General features: G+C 40.1%; 1 protein-coding gene across 9 annotated transcripts in view; it reads right to left on the reverse strand.

Annotated features, from left to right (window-relative positions):
* Adamtsl1 (ADAMTS like 1) overlaps window positions 1–12,863 on the reverse strand; it is a 429,521-nt gene that overhangs the window by 246,619 nt on the left and 170,039 nt on the right. For all 9 annotated transcript variants that reach the window (XM_008845544.2, XM_029569590.1, XM_029569591.1 and 6 more), the window contains exon 5: window positions 9,167–9,293. In XM_008845544.2, the coding sequence (XP_008843766.1) occupies window positions 9,167–9,293 (127 nt within the window). The remainder of the gene's footprint in view (window positions 1–9,166; window positions 9,294–12,863) is intronic.

A 12,863-nucleotide genomic window follows, 5' to 3' on the forward strand; every position in this document is an offset into this window, starting at 1 on the left:
AAAAAAACTTTAGCCCTATAAGATTTAACTGATGAATGCTACCAAGCACCTGAAGGAATAATAGATATCACTAATAACATCAATTCCACAAATCTTTCCCAGAAAATAAAATACAAGGGAGCATTTCTTAATTCATTGTATTAGGTAAGCATTTTGTAGATATAAAAATCAACTGGATAGTACAAAAAAGAGAATGTGTTTCATGAAAAAGATGTAAAAACTCTCAACGAAATACTAGCAAATAGATCATCAATCTACAGAAGAATGACCATCACTACATAGAGTTTATCTTAGGACCATTTTATCTTAGTTTGTTAATAAGACCATGGACAGTTTTTTTCTAGAAATGAAAGACTGGTTCTTTGTTTGAAAAAAACCAATTAATGTAATCCATCACAAGAAAAGGTTAAATAAGAAAAGTCACATGATCATACCAATTCATCAAAATGAGTCCAGAAAAAGAAATAACTGGCTCACAAATTGAAAATGAAGAAGACCTACTAAATGGGAAGGAATTCGTGTGTGATACTGTAAACATAGCCAAATATACATGGCTGGAGAGGTCACAGACCCTAGAGAAAAGCCTTCTTTAACCACATATCTAGACCAACATAATTTCTTACTGTATTCTAAATATGGATCCTTATATTTACAGACAACTGTACCTCTCACTGCTCATCAAGGAAGTTTCTTTTTGCAACAGATGGAGACTATTACAAAGTCCTACACCTGGTCAAATTCAGAGACTAAGTGTCTGTGAGGTGCCAAGCTGTAGGTGACACATTGACAATGTGACCTCGACACCTAAGGCTCATAGAATATAGTGAACAGGAGGCTGAAGAATGTTAATGCATCTCAACTCTCGTGAGTGAAGCTTCTTTATACAACAGATGGTGATTAAACCAGAGACTGCAGAGTGCCTATCCCTGAACAGGACACCTCTATGAAACCTCCGCCACCCAAGGTTCAGGGACCATCATGGAAGAGGGGATGGAAAGAGTGTAAGAGTCAGAGGTGGTGGATGAATACAAGGAAACAGAGTTTTCCAGACAACTGATAAGTTACTCATATGAATTCACAGCAGGCACAAGACCCATGCAAGCTCAAGTCAGACAGAATCCCAGAATAGAGTGGGGAGGTGGATAAGAAACTCCAATCTTAGTTGAAGAACTATCGCCAACTGATAACTGCTGGGAGAAGAAGCATCAGTTAAGAGTGTGATGTTAGATTAAATAGGCTTCAGTGGATGGACACATACTAAAGGATATCTGGGGACACAAACGATACGATAGGTTTTGATATATACAACAGGGTACATGAAATCTGGCAGGGGGGCTATAAGAGAGGTCAGATAGGGGAAGGGTCTAAATATGATCAAAACACATCGTATGAAATTTTCCAAATTCAATAAAAATGAAAATAATAAAATAATATAAAAGAAATTTCACACTTTAAAAAGGAAGCAAAATAATATTTATAAATAACATGATTATGTAAAAAAAATCCCAGTAACTTACTAAAAACTCATAGGACTATTAAGTGAATTTATCAAAACAACAAAATGCATGATTAACACAATAATCAACCATGTTTGTATAAACTAGCAATATACCACTGGAAAGAAAAATAAATACATTTGTGATTGCTGAAAAACTACAAAAGGTATAATATAAAAGGCATAGGATCTGCATGCTGAAAGTTAATAATTGCTGATGAAAGAAATTAAATTAGACATCAATAATGAAGAGACATGAAATCCTCATAGGCCAAATGACTTAATATACTAAAGTTGCCAGTTACTCCCCTCTCTGCTGAAGCAGTCTGTAGAATTAACATAATTTAGCCAAAGTCCTGGGGAGAGTTTTGCAGATATGGACAAGCAGACTATAAAACTTGCATGGGAGGTAAGAAACCAGGGTAGAATAAACAATATTAGTATCAATTGAAGAAAAATTAAAAGCTGTAGGATTACATTACCTAATTTTGAGACTTACTTTATAACTCTGGTAACCAAGACAGCAAAACTGGGATGCAGAAATGTCCCATGGAATTCTAACAATGTTTTCATTTAAAGGGGATTTACAAAAAAAGGTTGTCTTTTCAAGATATGGTTTTGGAAGCATTAGACATCCAAAATCAAACTAGATATGCAAATTATACCTTATACAAAATAACTGTCAATAAGTCACAGACATAAAGGCAAAAATATTAAACTCTGCCTTTGGGAGAAAATACAGGATGAGGTTAGGCAAGGAGTTGTGAGACGTGAGAAGCAGAGCACATGAAAGAAAGAAAACACGTGTCAACTCGGCTTCATCTAAGTTAAACGTTTTCACTTGACAAAAGATAATGTTAAACAGTTTTGAAGAAATCAAACTACTAACATAGTCTTTCTCTCCTTTTTTTCCTTCTCTCTTAAGAATTAAGATTACTGGGGCTGGAGAGAAGGCTCAGCAGTTAAGAGCATTGACTACTCTTGCAGAGAGCCTGGGTTTGGTTCCCAGTACTCACACAGTGGGTAACAACTGTCTGGAACTCCAGGTCCAGGAGGTATGATGCCTTCTTCTGACCTCTGTGGGCATTGCATGACATGGGGTTCATTTACATACATGCAGGCAACACACATAAAAATAATAAAAAAATTCAAAAAAAGAATTAAAATTGTTAACCACTTGACCTTAAAATAGAGATCATCAGTATCTTGGATAATACAAGTGGAATCACATACGTTATTTTAAAAAAGGGAAGCAGCAGAGGAGGTTAGAGTCAGAGAGTCTCCGTAAAGAGGCTATGCTGCTAGCTTTGAACAGGCCCAGGAGTAGGTATGGCTTTCAGAAAGGAGAAAATCAAGACAGAAAGAAAACGGATTTATCTTCAATGCTTCCTAGGCAGTCCTGTCAGCAGACTGATGAAACCCGTTTTGGATCCACATTATTGTGAAATAATACATTTATGTTGCTTTATTATTTGCAGTCATTTTTTGATAGCAGCAGTTATAAACTAAAACAGGAAAAGACGTTCAACATCATTAGGCATTAGGAAAATGTAAATTAAACAACGATGAGCTACTTAGAATGGCTAAAAACTAAAAATAAGTAACAGTTGTCAGCCCACCCTTAACAAGACCTGTATACCATCCCCTTTAAGGCTCAGACTCAGAGAACATTGTGGAAGAGTGGGCAGGAAGTTGTAAGAGTTGGAAGATAGGGTGAATGGCTGTGAAATACCAAATGACACAACTACTTAAATTATTATTATTATTGGCCTTTTACTGAAGCAGATTCTCCCTGTAGCTCCAGCTGGCCTAGAACTCATTATATAGACCAGGGTGGCCTTGATCTCACAGAGAGATCAAGACCTGCCTCTGCCTCCTGAGTGCTGGGATTAAAGGCATGCACCACAATGCCTGGCAATTCTTGCAATTATTAACTTGCAACAACTGTAGCTACCTAAGCTGGGTCATTTGAGACCAGCCCTATCAACAATAAGTCAGGGGAGGAGAAGGGCTCATGGGGCCCTATCCTTTACATCTGAACTATTGACTGTATATGGACTCTCAGAGAGGGGGAACCAGCGTCTAAAGTTGTGTACCCACTTCTGAGCCTACAAGACTCCAACATATAACTCTGCTCACGTAGACAGCCCTGGTTTATCTCATTGGGTCACATAAGAAAATGAACAATCATGAATGTGAGAGAGATATTTGTAGGGAGGAAGGGAGATTGACAGAGTGATAGTGTGCAGAGATGAGAGTGATCAGTATGTGCTGCATGTGTGTGGGCAATTATCTAAAAACTAATTAAATTAAAAAAGAAACCTGGCTAGTCCAGTAATGGCAAGAATTCAAGTGAATCTCCCAAACATTATTGAAGAAATGAGAAACTGTAAACCACTTTGGAAAACAGTTTGGCCATCTCTAAAAATGGGAAGCACATACCTACCATCCAGCCATCCTAATGCTAGGCATTTATTCAAGAAAAATGAACTGACATGTCCATTCAAAGTTGGGCACACGAATGTTCATAGCATGAACATTCATAGCATAGTTATTTGTTAATAGCTTCAAAGTGTGAACAGCAGAAGTGTCTGGCATACAAAGAAAGGACTACTCAAGAAATAAAAAGTGTTACTGATACCTACTATGGTGTTAGTGAATCTCAAAACAATAATGCTGAATGAGGGAAGCCAGATAGTAATGAATACCTAAGGCACGGTGAACTCTAACAAGCACAATCTAATCTGTAGTGGAAAAGAACCTTAGAGACATGTGCGAGAAGTGGCAGGAGGGAGCGAGGGACATAAAGGAACTTTGGAAATGATGAAGTTGTTCATGGCCTTGGGGCATAGGTATATGTATCTGTAAAAACTTACAGAACTGAACACATCCAATATGCTATTTTTTAAAATGCCTATTACACTCAAAACATTTTTATGGGATTCAAGCCAAAGGATTTTATTTCTTTTGTGGATTCTTCTTACACTATAGAATCAAGAAATTTAAAGAGGTCAGAGCTGAGAAAAAGTTTTCTGTTAGTTTTACTCCAGTTGTATCTTACTTTTTCATATATACAAGAGTAATTATATGATTAAACGCACCCACATGTAAAGCAGACATTTCTAAAATTATGAGGTATGACATAAAAACCCTAAGTGGTCAGAAAGCATTGTGTCCTAGGTTTTGGTTTCAATGACAGTCTCTTCCTTCTGTAACACATGAAGTAATGGAACATCTATCAGTCGATGGTGTCTTAGATTCTTGGAGTACAGTAGACCCTGACCATTTCCTGTCTTGTTCACTGCTACTGTTCCAAGTCATCCTCATCCTTGGCCTGGCCTGCTGTAGTACCTTTTCCTATTTCCATGGTCAACCAGGCTCTGATTCCAAAGAGGGAGAGGGAGCCTTTCAAAAAGTAAATTAGTCAGGCACGGTGATGCTTGCCTTTAATCCCAGCATTTAGGAGGCAGAGGCAGGCAGAGCTCTATGAGTTTGAGGCCAGCCTAGTCTACATAGCGAGTTCCAGGCCAGCGGGAGCTATATAGTGAAAGCCTGTTTCAAAACCCAAATAAAAACAAAGCAAGTAAGGTAAACCAAATTAAGTCATTCTCCTGCTTAAAATCCTCCATGACTTCTTGACTCGTTCATACTAAGATGCACTCCTTGCAAAACCCTAGACTGCTCATGTCACTCCTCACTCCACTGTCTTCCTGCCTTCCTCATTCTCTAGGCGTTTCGAATTCCTCACTTTAGCTGCACTCACTTTCACAAATGCACATACTCCGAGACCACTGCATTTTCCCTTCTTCCCGTCTGCCATTCTCTTCCCCTGACGTTTGCATCATGCCATCCTCTCATCTCTATCAAATCAGTGTTCAAATTTCTAGTCAGCCAGTCCCTTTCTTACTAATCTATTAAAAATTGCAGCTCTTCTCCAGAACCCTTGAGTAGCAGCCCATTCGTGTTTTAGGTTCTCCTTCCTCAACTTATTTTGCCATCCCTCCTACTACTCAATGGCACACGCATTTTATTAGTTTATCCGTTTGTCTGTATATTCCTCACATAGTATGTAAGTCCGATGTGAGAAATGGACTTCTGTTTGGTCTGTTTTGTTCTCCACTGTTTATAGTACTGTGAACAATTCCCAGCACACAGTACTATCTAGTAAATACTTGCTGCGGAATGAACAAATATGCATCCGTGAGTGGCTCATGAGTACAGCCTAAAGCTGCCGGGTACAGGGGCGAATTTTGTTGCTGCTTTCTTTTAAAAATTTATATATATTTTATACTTCAGAGGCCCTATGTTTTAACATACTTCACCCCAAACATTTTGAACTAGAAGGAAGGTATGTTAACTCATAGCCATTATAAATCAGTGTGAGTCGATGTCTGAGAAAAATATCCTCGGGTATTAGGAGCTTCACTTTATCTTAATATAAATTAAGATAATTCCTTTGCCACCCGGGGAATGTGGGAAGAGAGCTTTGAGACATGCTGGTGGGTTTCCGAACATACAGGTACATCTGAGAGCGCTGTAGACTGGATCTAAATGGGTAGCAAATGGGCTGAATCTAAGTCTAAAGATTATCTGAGTCCAGTAGGAAAACACATAATATAGCACATGTCAATAAAGCTTGTGAGAGAAAAATAGTCTTTAAATTGACAGACTCAAAATCAAGATAATGCCAGTGAATTACTTGTTCTTACTGGGCTGGGGAAGTCAGTAAATGACTAGGAAAAGGGAAGACTGAACATTATTAGTGGACAGTCTTTTCTTTGGAGAAAAGGAGGAAATGGCGCCCAGGTTCTGCATGTGCTCTCCATGATCTGCATCTCTAATAGGCCATTATAATATCTTCTGGTCAAGATACGGCTTCCTTTGTATTCAATGGCAAATGACAGCCATTCGGTAAGTTCCTCCTCATTTTTTTTGTTCCTTCTGGCACTTTCTACCATGGTTTCTCTCCGCTCTTCTGTTTCCCCTTTGTTCCTCTGAGTCTAACAGAAGAAAAAACCCTCAGCTATAAATAGAAAGAAAATTAGTTCAGTGTGGGGCCGCTGAGCGCTGGGAGCTGGAAAGAAGGATGGGGTTGGCTTATGGCTCCTTCTGGCTGGATCTGGGAAGAGACCTGGCCGCACTCCCCCGAGGCCTTGTGGGTGGAGTGTGCTCACCTGGCCAGCACACTGGCTTGTAGAGCAGCCAATCACCGCTGCTGCTTCGAAGTCTGTAAATACAGGGCAGGAGATTCTTCTGGGGTGGAGAAAACATGAGGCAGTTCGCTCAGCATCTGCTATAGATTGTGGTGAGGGGCATGCGCATGCTGGGTTATTGATATAAATCATTTTGTCATGAGGCATCATCAGGGCTAAGGTAAATGAATCAATTGCATTTTGCCATTATGTATAATCATCAGGTTGTGCATTATATAACTGACCCACTGTCAGTGTTGAATAGAGCCCTCCCTGTTCATTGAGTGCTGAAGACGACATATAGCCCTCAATTTGTGTTAGTTTATTCCATCGGAGCTGTTATTCCTTCTTTGGAAAGATTCAGGGCCCAAGGATCACTAATCACCCCCTAATAGAAGGGGTATAAGAAATATCTATGGAGCAGTACTCTGACTCCTTGATGGGAACAGGAAGGTGGAGGTATGATAATACCAGGAGGCTCTCACTGTTAAGACGTATTCTCAGAAGTCACCGTATCGCAGCTGCTGTACTCAGTCATGATGCCCACATTGTGCTGAATGACAATCGATTCCTATATCTCTGGATAATGAACAGTGATTCAACTATGTGATAAATAGATACTAAATAATACTATCTTTAGTATTACATAAAGAGTTAAGAGTAACCAATTAAAAATATTTTATTGTTTTTATTTTACGTGTATGAGTGTATTGCCTGCATGTATGAGAGTGCACCCGTATCATGCAATGTCGCAGAGGTCAGAAGAGGGCTTTAGATTCCCATGGAACTGGAGTTAAGGACAGTTCATGTGGGTGCTGGGAATCAAACCCAGGTCCTCTGCAAGAACAGTCAGTGCTCTTAACCACTGAGCAATCTCTCCAGCCCCAAGAGTAACCTTTTAAATACATGTTTTCCAAGTACCCAACCAGAACTTCAGAGGTTTAGAAAAGAATTAATGCCTCTATCCATTTCTGGATTCCATCTTCTAAATTCCTTAATTCTTCATCTTATAAAAGAAGCTACCAACAAACATGACCAAAGAGAAATCTTGTCTGAAAGTATTATATCAATGTCTGAGTTACCTCATCCTTCATTCTCTCTGCCAGAGTCTTTTTACTTTCTAATTTTTCACAGAATCTCACTTTTCACTACCTCCAGGGGAGTGAAAATGTGGAGAGATCCCTAAGCTGGCATCACCAATACTTCATGTGTTTCAAAGTCTCTGGTCTGTCTTCTGACTTCTCATCCCTATAGGCTCCCCATTTTGGCAAGATGCCTTTTTAGGGCTTCTCTGAGTAGTTCTCTAGTATATACCAGAATAACTGTATCTTCCATTCCTCTTGACCTACAAGTCAATTTAAAGCCACATACCTTCCATATGTCAATTATTTTCCTCTAACTAGTCAACAAGTAAAGAGAACAAAACCACACTCAGTAAAAAAATTCATTCTCTTTTCCCAAGCCAGGGAAGACAAATGGAAAGAGATACTCTGTCAAGGATCTATTGAAGGATTGTGTATAATGTAACTAATAGGCCAGAGAAGGCCAAAACAATTCTGGAAATGCACGTCCTTGGGTACAAGGGCTGTCTTACTTCTAGCCATACCCAGAACAGTGCTCATCACAGAGAAAACTATTATAAGATAATCATATTAATATGTGACTCCACTCCTTGCCATACACCCTTCAGGAATCAACTAGGTAGGAGCCCTGGGTCCACTGGGTTGATCTATTCATCTGTTATATAATTATCTGACTCCAGTTACTCAGCAGCATAAAGACAGTTCAGAGGAATGTGTAAGTATTTAGACACTGGAATAAGATTCTGGGCTCAAATATTGGCTTGTAATGTGACCTGGACAAGTCATACAATCTGGGTGGGTCTTGGTCATCTCCTCCGTAACAAGGAAATTAACACTACTTTGCTCACAAAATTGTTAGAAAAACTATATGAAATGACCATGTGAAATTTGAAGCACATACATGTACTAGCACAGATCTACTTGGGAGATCAGGACATAAAGATATTAAATGGCTTCACATAACTGTGGCCCAATATTAATTCTGAAAGCATTTCTGTTAGCACTGAACACAGTCCATTTTGTGAATGAAGGCCATGTGATTTCACTGTCGTAGGGGTGAATTTGTATTGATTTCCCTACTTGCTCTGCTGTGTTTTACTGGGCACACTGTACTACAATAGGTATGATGGGCTGTGATGCAGTTTGCCCTTGTGTTGCACAGAAAAGCTCATGTGTTTCCAGGCCCATGCCTAGTCTTCTCCTGTGGTTCCTCAGAAGGAAAGTTACCTGGTAGTCTGACTTGCCCAACATAAGCTAATCTACAAAGTAGGAACACTTTCAAACTGTTCTCTATTTTGGTTATTTTATCCCCCCGTTGCTGAGGGGGGTTACAGCTAAGCTAGGGTTGGATAACAAGTCAAAGAATACAAAGATTGCCCATCTCTGTAGTATCTTACATTTAGTTGCAGAGAGCTGGGATTTATACTGCCCTCGAACCAGCCGGCAGGTGGACCCATCTCCGTTGCAGACCCCACAGTTATCCTCCTTGATGGTGCTTCCCAGCTGGTGATCACAGCCAACAATCTAACAAGAAAGAGAGATGTATAACTCAACCGGGCACTGACCAATGCACAGTGCTATGGTAAAGTTGGTGGCTACCGAATGGTCCTCCCTTTATCCCATGGAGACATAAAGCATACCTCAGATGAAAGGGACTGAGTTAACAGAATTTGAACGCTGCTAAGGAGGAAAACAAATGTAGCATGGGTAAAGATATCTTTATGGTCAAATACACAAGGCAAAAGATTATAGAAGACAGAGAATGAAGATTCAGAAGGAGGGGCAGAAAGCAAACATCCTGAACTACTGATGTTCTAAAACCTTATTGCAAAAATAATTCCCAGTGGCAATGATGAGTCACCCAAATGACAAGAGACACAGCTTTGAGGCAACTGCAGCTGGAGGCATAGCATCAATAATCCCTACGTGCCAAAGTGTGCTCCTTAGAATGCAAACTGCATAAGGGTTGGGGCTTTGTATGCTGGTTTGAGGTGTTCAATGAACTTAGAACAGTGCTTCAACTGTAGGTTGGTAATTTTTTTGCTGTGACATTAGCTTTTTCTAGCTAATATTTCAGCTAAGAAAAGAAAAACAGAGATAACAGAAGCAAGGCCAGTGGATGTGTGTGGAGGAAGGAAAGGGCTGGCATGGAGGGCAGTGGGGATTATCCAGCCAGATGACTATCTGCCTGGCTCTGACCTGTACAAAGCACAATACAAATATTCCATTAACTTTCAAAATAATCATATAAGATCCCCAATTTTATCATTGCAGCTGTGTATCTTTCCCAAGGCCATTTGACAAGTAAGCAGCCAAATGCTAAATACTTTTAGCAAAACATTTGTGGTTGGTCCAAATCAGGCTTAACAAAACCGCAATCCTTTACCAAGTAGGCAGGTAAGCTTATTTCTATCTTTAGTGCTCTCTCTCAGATTTTTTTTACTAGGAAAAAAAATTAAAAAGCAAAACCCACACTATACCTGGTTGTTCATCTTGTAGCTCCACCTTGAGCTAATAACAAAGACTGACTCTGCTGCCAAATGATTTTAATTATTAGATAAAATAAAATGAGGACTGGAGTGACCATTCAAAGGTCTAGCTCCAAAACCCTTCACGTTTTGTTCTACTTTAAAAAGTCTGGCAATTTGAGGGCTTTTGTCCCTTTCATTAGTAATTGTAAGCACATATTTAACCTAGGTTAAAAGTATAATTATTGACAACTCACCAGCCTCTCTCCTGGGAGCCCTCTGGGGTCTGGTCCCGGCCTTACCTCCCGCTGCTTCCTGGGGCTGCACAACCCACCAGCCTCTTTCCTGGACACCGGGACTGACCTCTTGGCCCCAGGAACCACCACTGCTTCCTGATCCCTTGCATCTAGAAGAACCCAGTTCCTACTTGCTGTCCCCAGGAGCACTCGGGGCCTGATTCTGCCCTCACGGCCCTCTGCTTCCCTGGGCTTGCACAACCCACTAGTCTCTCTCCTTGGTAAGTCCATCGGGCACTCTGCTACTCGACTCCTCAGCCTCATTCACCCTCTCGTCTCCCCCTCCCGTCTCTGCTCCTAGCCTGGGTCCTGTCCCATTCCTTGTCTTGGCACCCCAGATACCTGGGGAACCACCACTGCTTCCTGATCCTTTGCAACCAGACCAACCTAATTCCTCTTGGAGCCCCCAGACCCCTCTGGGCCTGGGCCTGCCCTCACCTCCCTCTACTTCCCTGGGCTGCACAACCTATCACCTCTTTCCTGGACACCAGGGCTGACATCTCAGCTTGCTGATCCTTTGCATCTAGACCAACCCAATTCCTCCCTGCAGTCCCCAGGAGCCCTTGGGGCCTCTTCCCACTGATATTTCCCTTTGTAACTCTGGGTGGCATAGCATTTTCCTGGGCCGGGCTCCCAGGCCAGTCCAACCCCCAAATTCCTGAGGACAACATCTTTCCAAGAGGGATCCAGACCTTAGGAGAAAGCCTGAGAGCATCTGATCCTCATCCAACTTGGGCCTCTGTGGGAACTTTTGAAGAAAAAAGCAATCTGGCCACTCCAATATAAAATCAAAAGAACAAGAAGCTTAGACAAAGCAGCTTTTCATGCCAAACAACTAAACCACAAAGGCGCATAAAGTTTACAAAAAGAAGCAGACCTAAACTTGAAGGCTTGAGTCTCACACAAGAATCAAACTACAAAAGAAATTCACATGTCAAAATCACAGAGAAAAAATAATAACAAGAAAAACCAAAATAATATATCCCCACGAAATACCAATAGTCCTCTAGAGGAGTACAATGAGAACCCCCTAGAGATAATGCAGGACATGGAACTCAAAAGAACAATTATAAACATGATAAAAGAATTCAGTGAATTTAAAGAACACACAAAGAAATGAAAGAACTGAAGGAAGATAGGGATAAACTTCTGAATGAATTCAGAAAAGAGCTAGAAATATTGAAAACTACTCAGGCTGAAATGAAGAAGGAAGTGAAACACTCAGTAAGCCAATTAGAAAGGACATGAGAAAGCCTCATCAATGGGATGACTGACATGGAAAACAGAGTATCAAGACAGGAAGATAAAATGGAGGAACTAGACCACTCAAGCAAAGAATATGAAAAATTTAAGAAAGCACAAGAATGGAGTATGTAGGAATTGTGTGACACCATAAAAAGACCAAACTTACAAAAAATAAGCATAGAGGAAGGATAAGAATCCCAAGATAATGGCATGCACCAGATCTTCAAAAGAATCATAGAAGAAAATCTCCCCAAATTAAAGAAAGACATACCCATACAAATACAAGAAGCACATAGAACACCAAACAGACAGGACCAGAAAAGATACACTCCACGGCTCATCATAGTAAAAACACTACATGTACAAAACAAAGAGATAATTCTGAAAGCTGCAAGAGAGAAGCAACAAGTCACATATAAAGGAAAACCCATTAGGATTACAGCTGAAAGAGAAAATTCTGAAAGCTGCAAAAGAGAAACAATAAGTCACATATAAAGGAAAACCCATTAGGATCACAGCTGACTTTTCAATGCAAACTATGAAAGCCAGAAGAGCCTGGACCAAAGTATTTCCAGTGTTAAATGACCACAGATGCAAACCCAGATTACTATGTCCAGCCAAAATGTCTATTGTAGTTGAAGGGGAAAGAAAAATCTTCCATGACATAAATAGGCTGAAGGAGTTCATGTCCACAAAACCAGCCCTTGAGAGAGTTCTGGAAGCAATACAAAGAGAGGAAGAAATGAATAACTATACACAAGGGGTTGCTGAAAGAAGTTCAATGAAGGTATAACTGTGGAAAAGTACAGCTATATCAAGAATGAAAACAGATATAAAAGTGATAGGATTCAATATGCATCTTTCATTAATAACCTTAAATATTAACAGGCTGAACTCCCCACTCAAAAGACACAGACTAAGTGAATGGATTAAGAAAAAAAAACCCATCTTTTTGTTGTCTGCAAGAAACTCATCTCACTTTTAAGGACAGGCACTATATTAAGGTGAAAGAATGGAAAAAAATATACCAAGAGAATGGTAGTAAGAAAAAAGCAGGCATTGCAATTCTAATATCTGACAAAATA

Source organism: Nannospalax galili, unplaced genomic scaffold (genome assembly GCF_000622305.1).
Source record: "Nannospalax galili isolate Female #2095 unplaced genomic scaffold, S.galili_v1.0 scaffold1082, whole genome shotgun sequence".
Lineage (NCBI taxonomy): Eukaryota > Metazoa > Chordata > Mammalia > Rodentia > Spalacidae > Nannospalax > Nannospalax galili.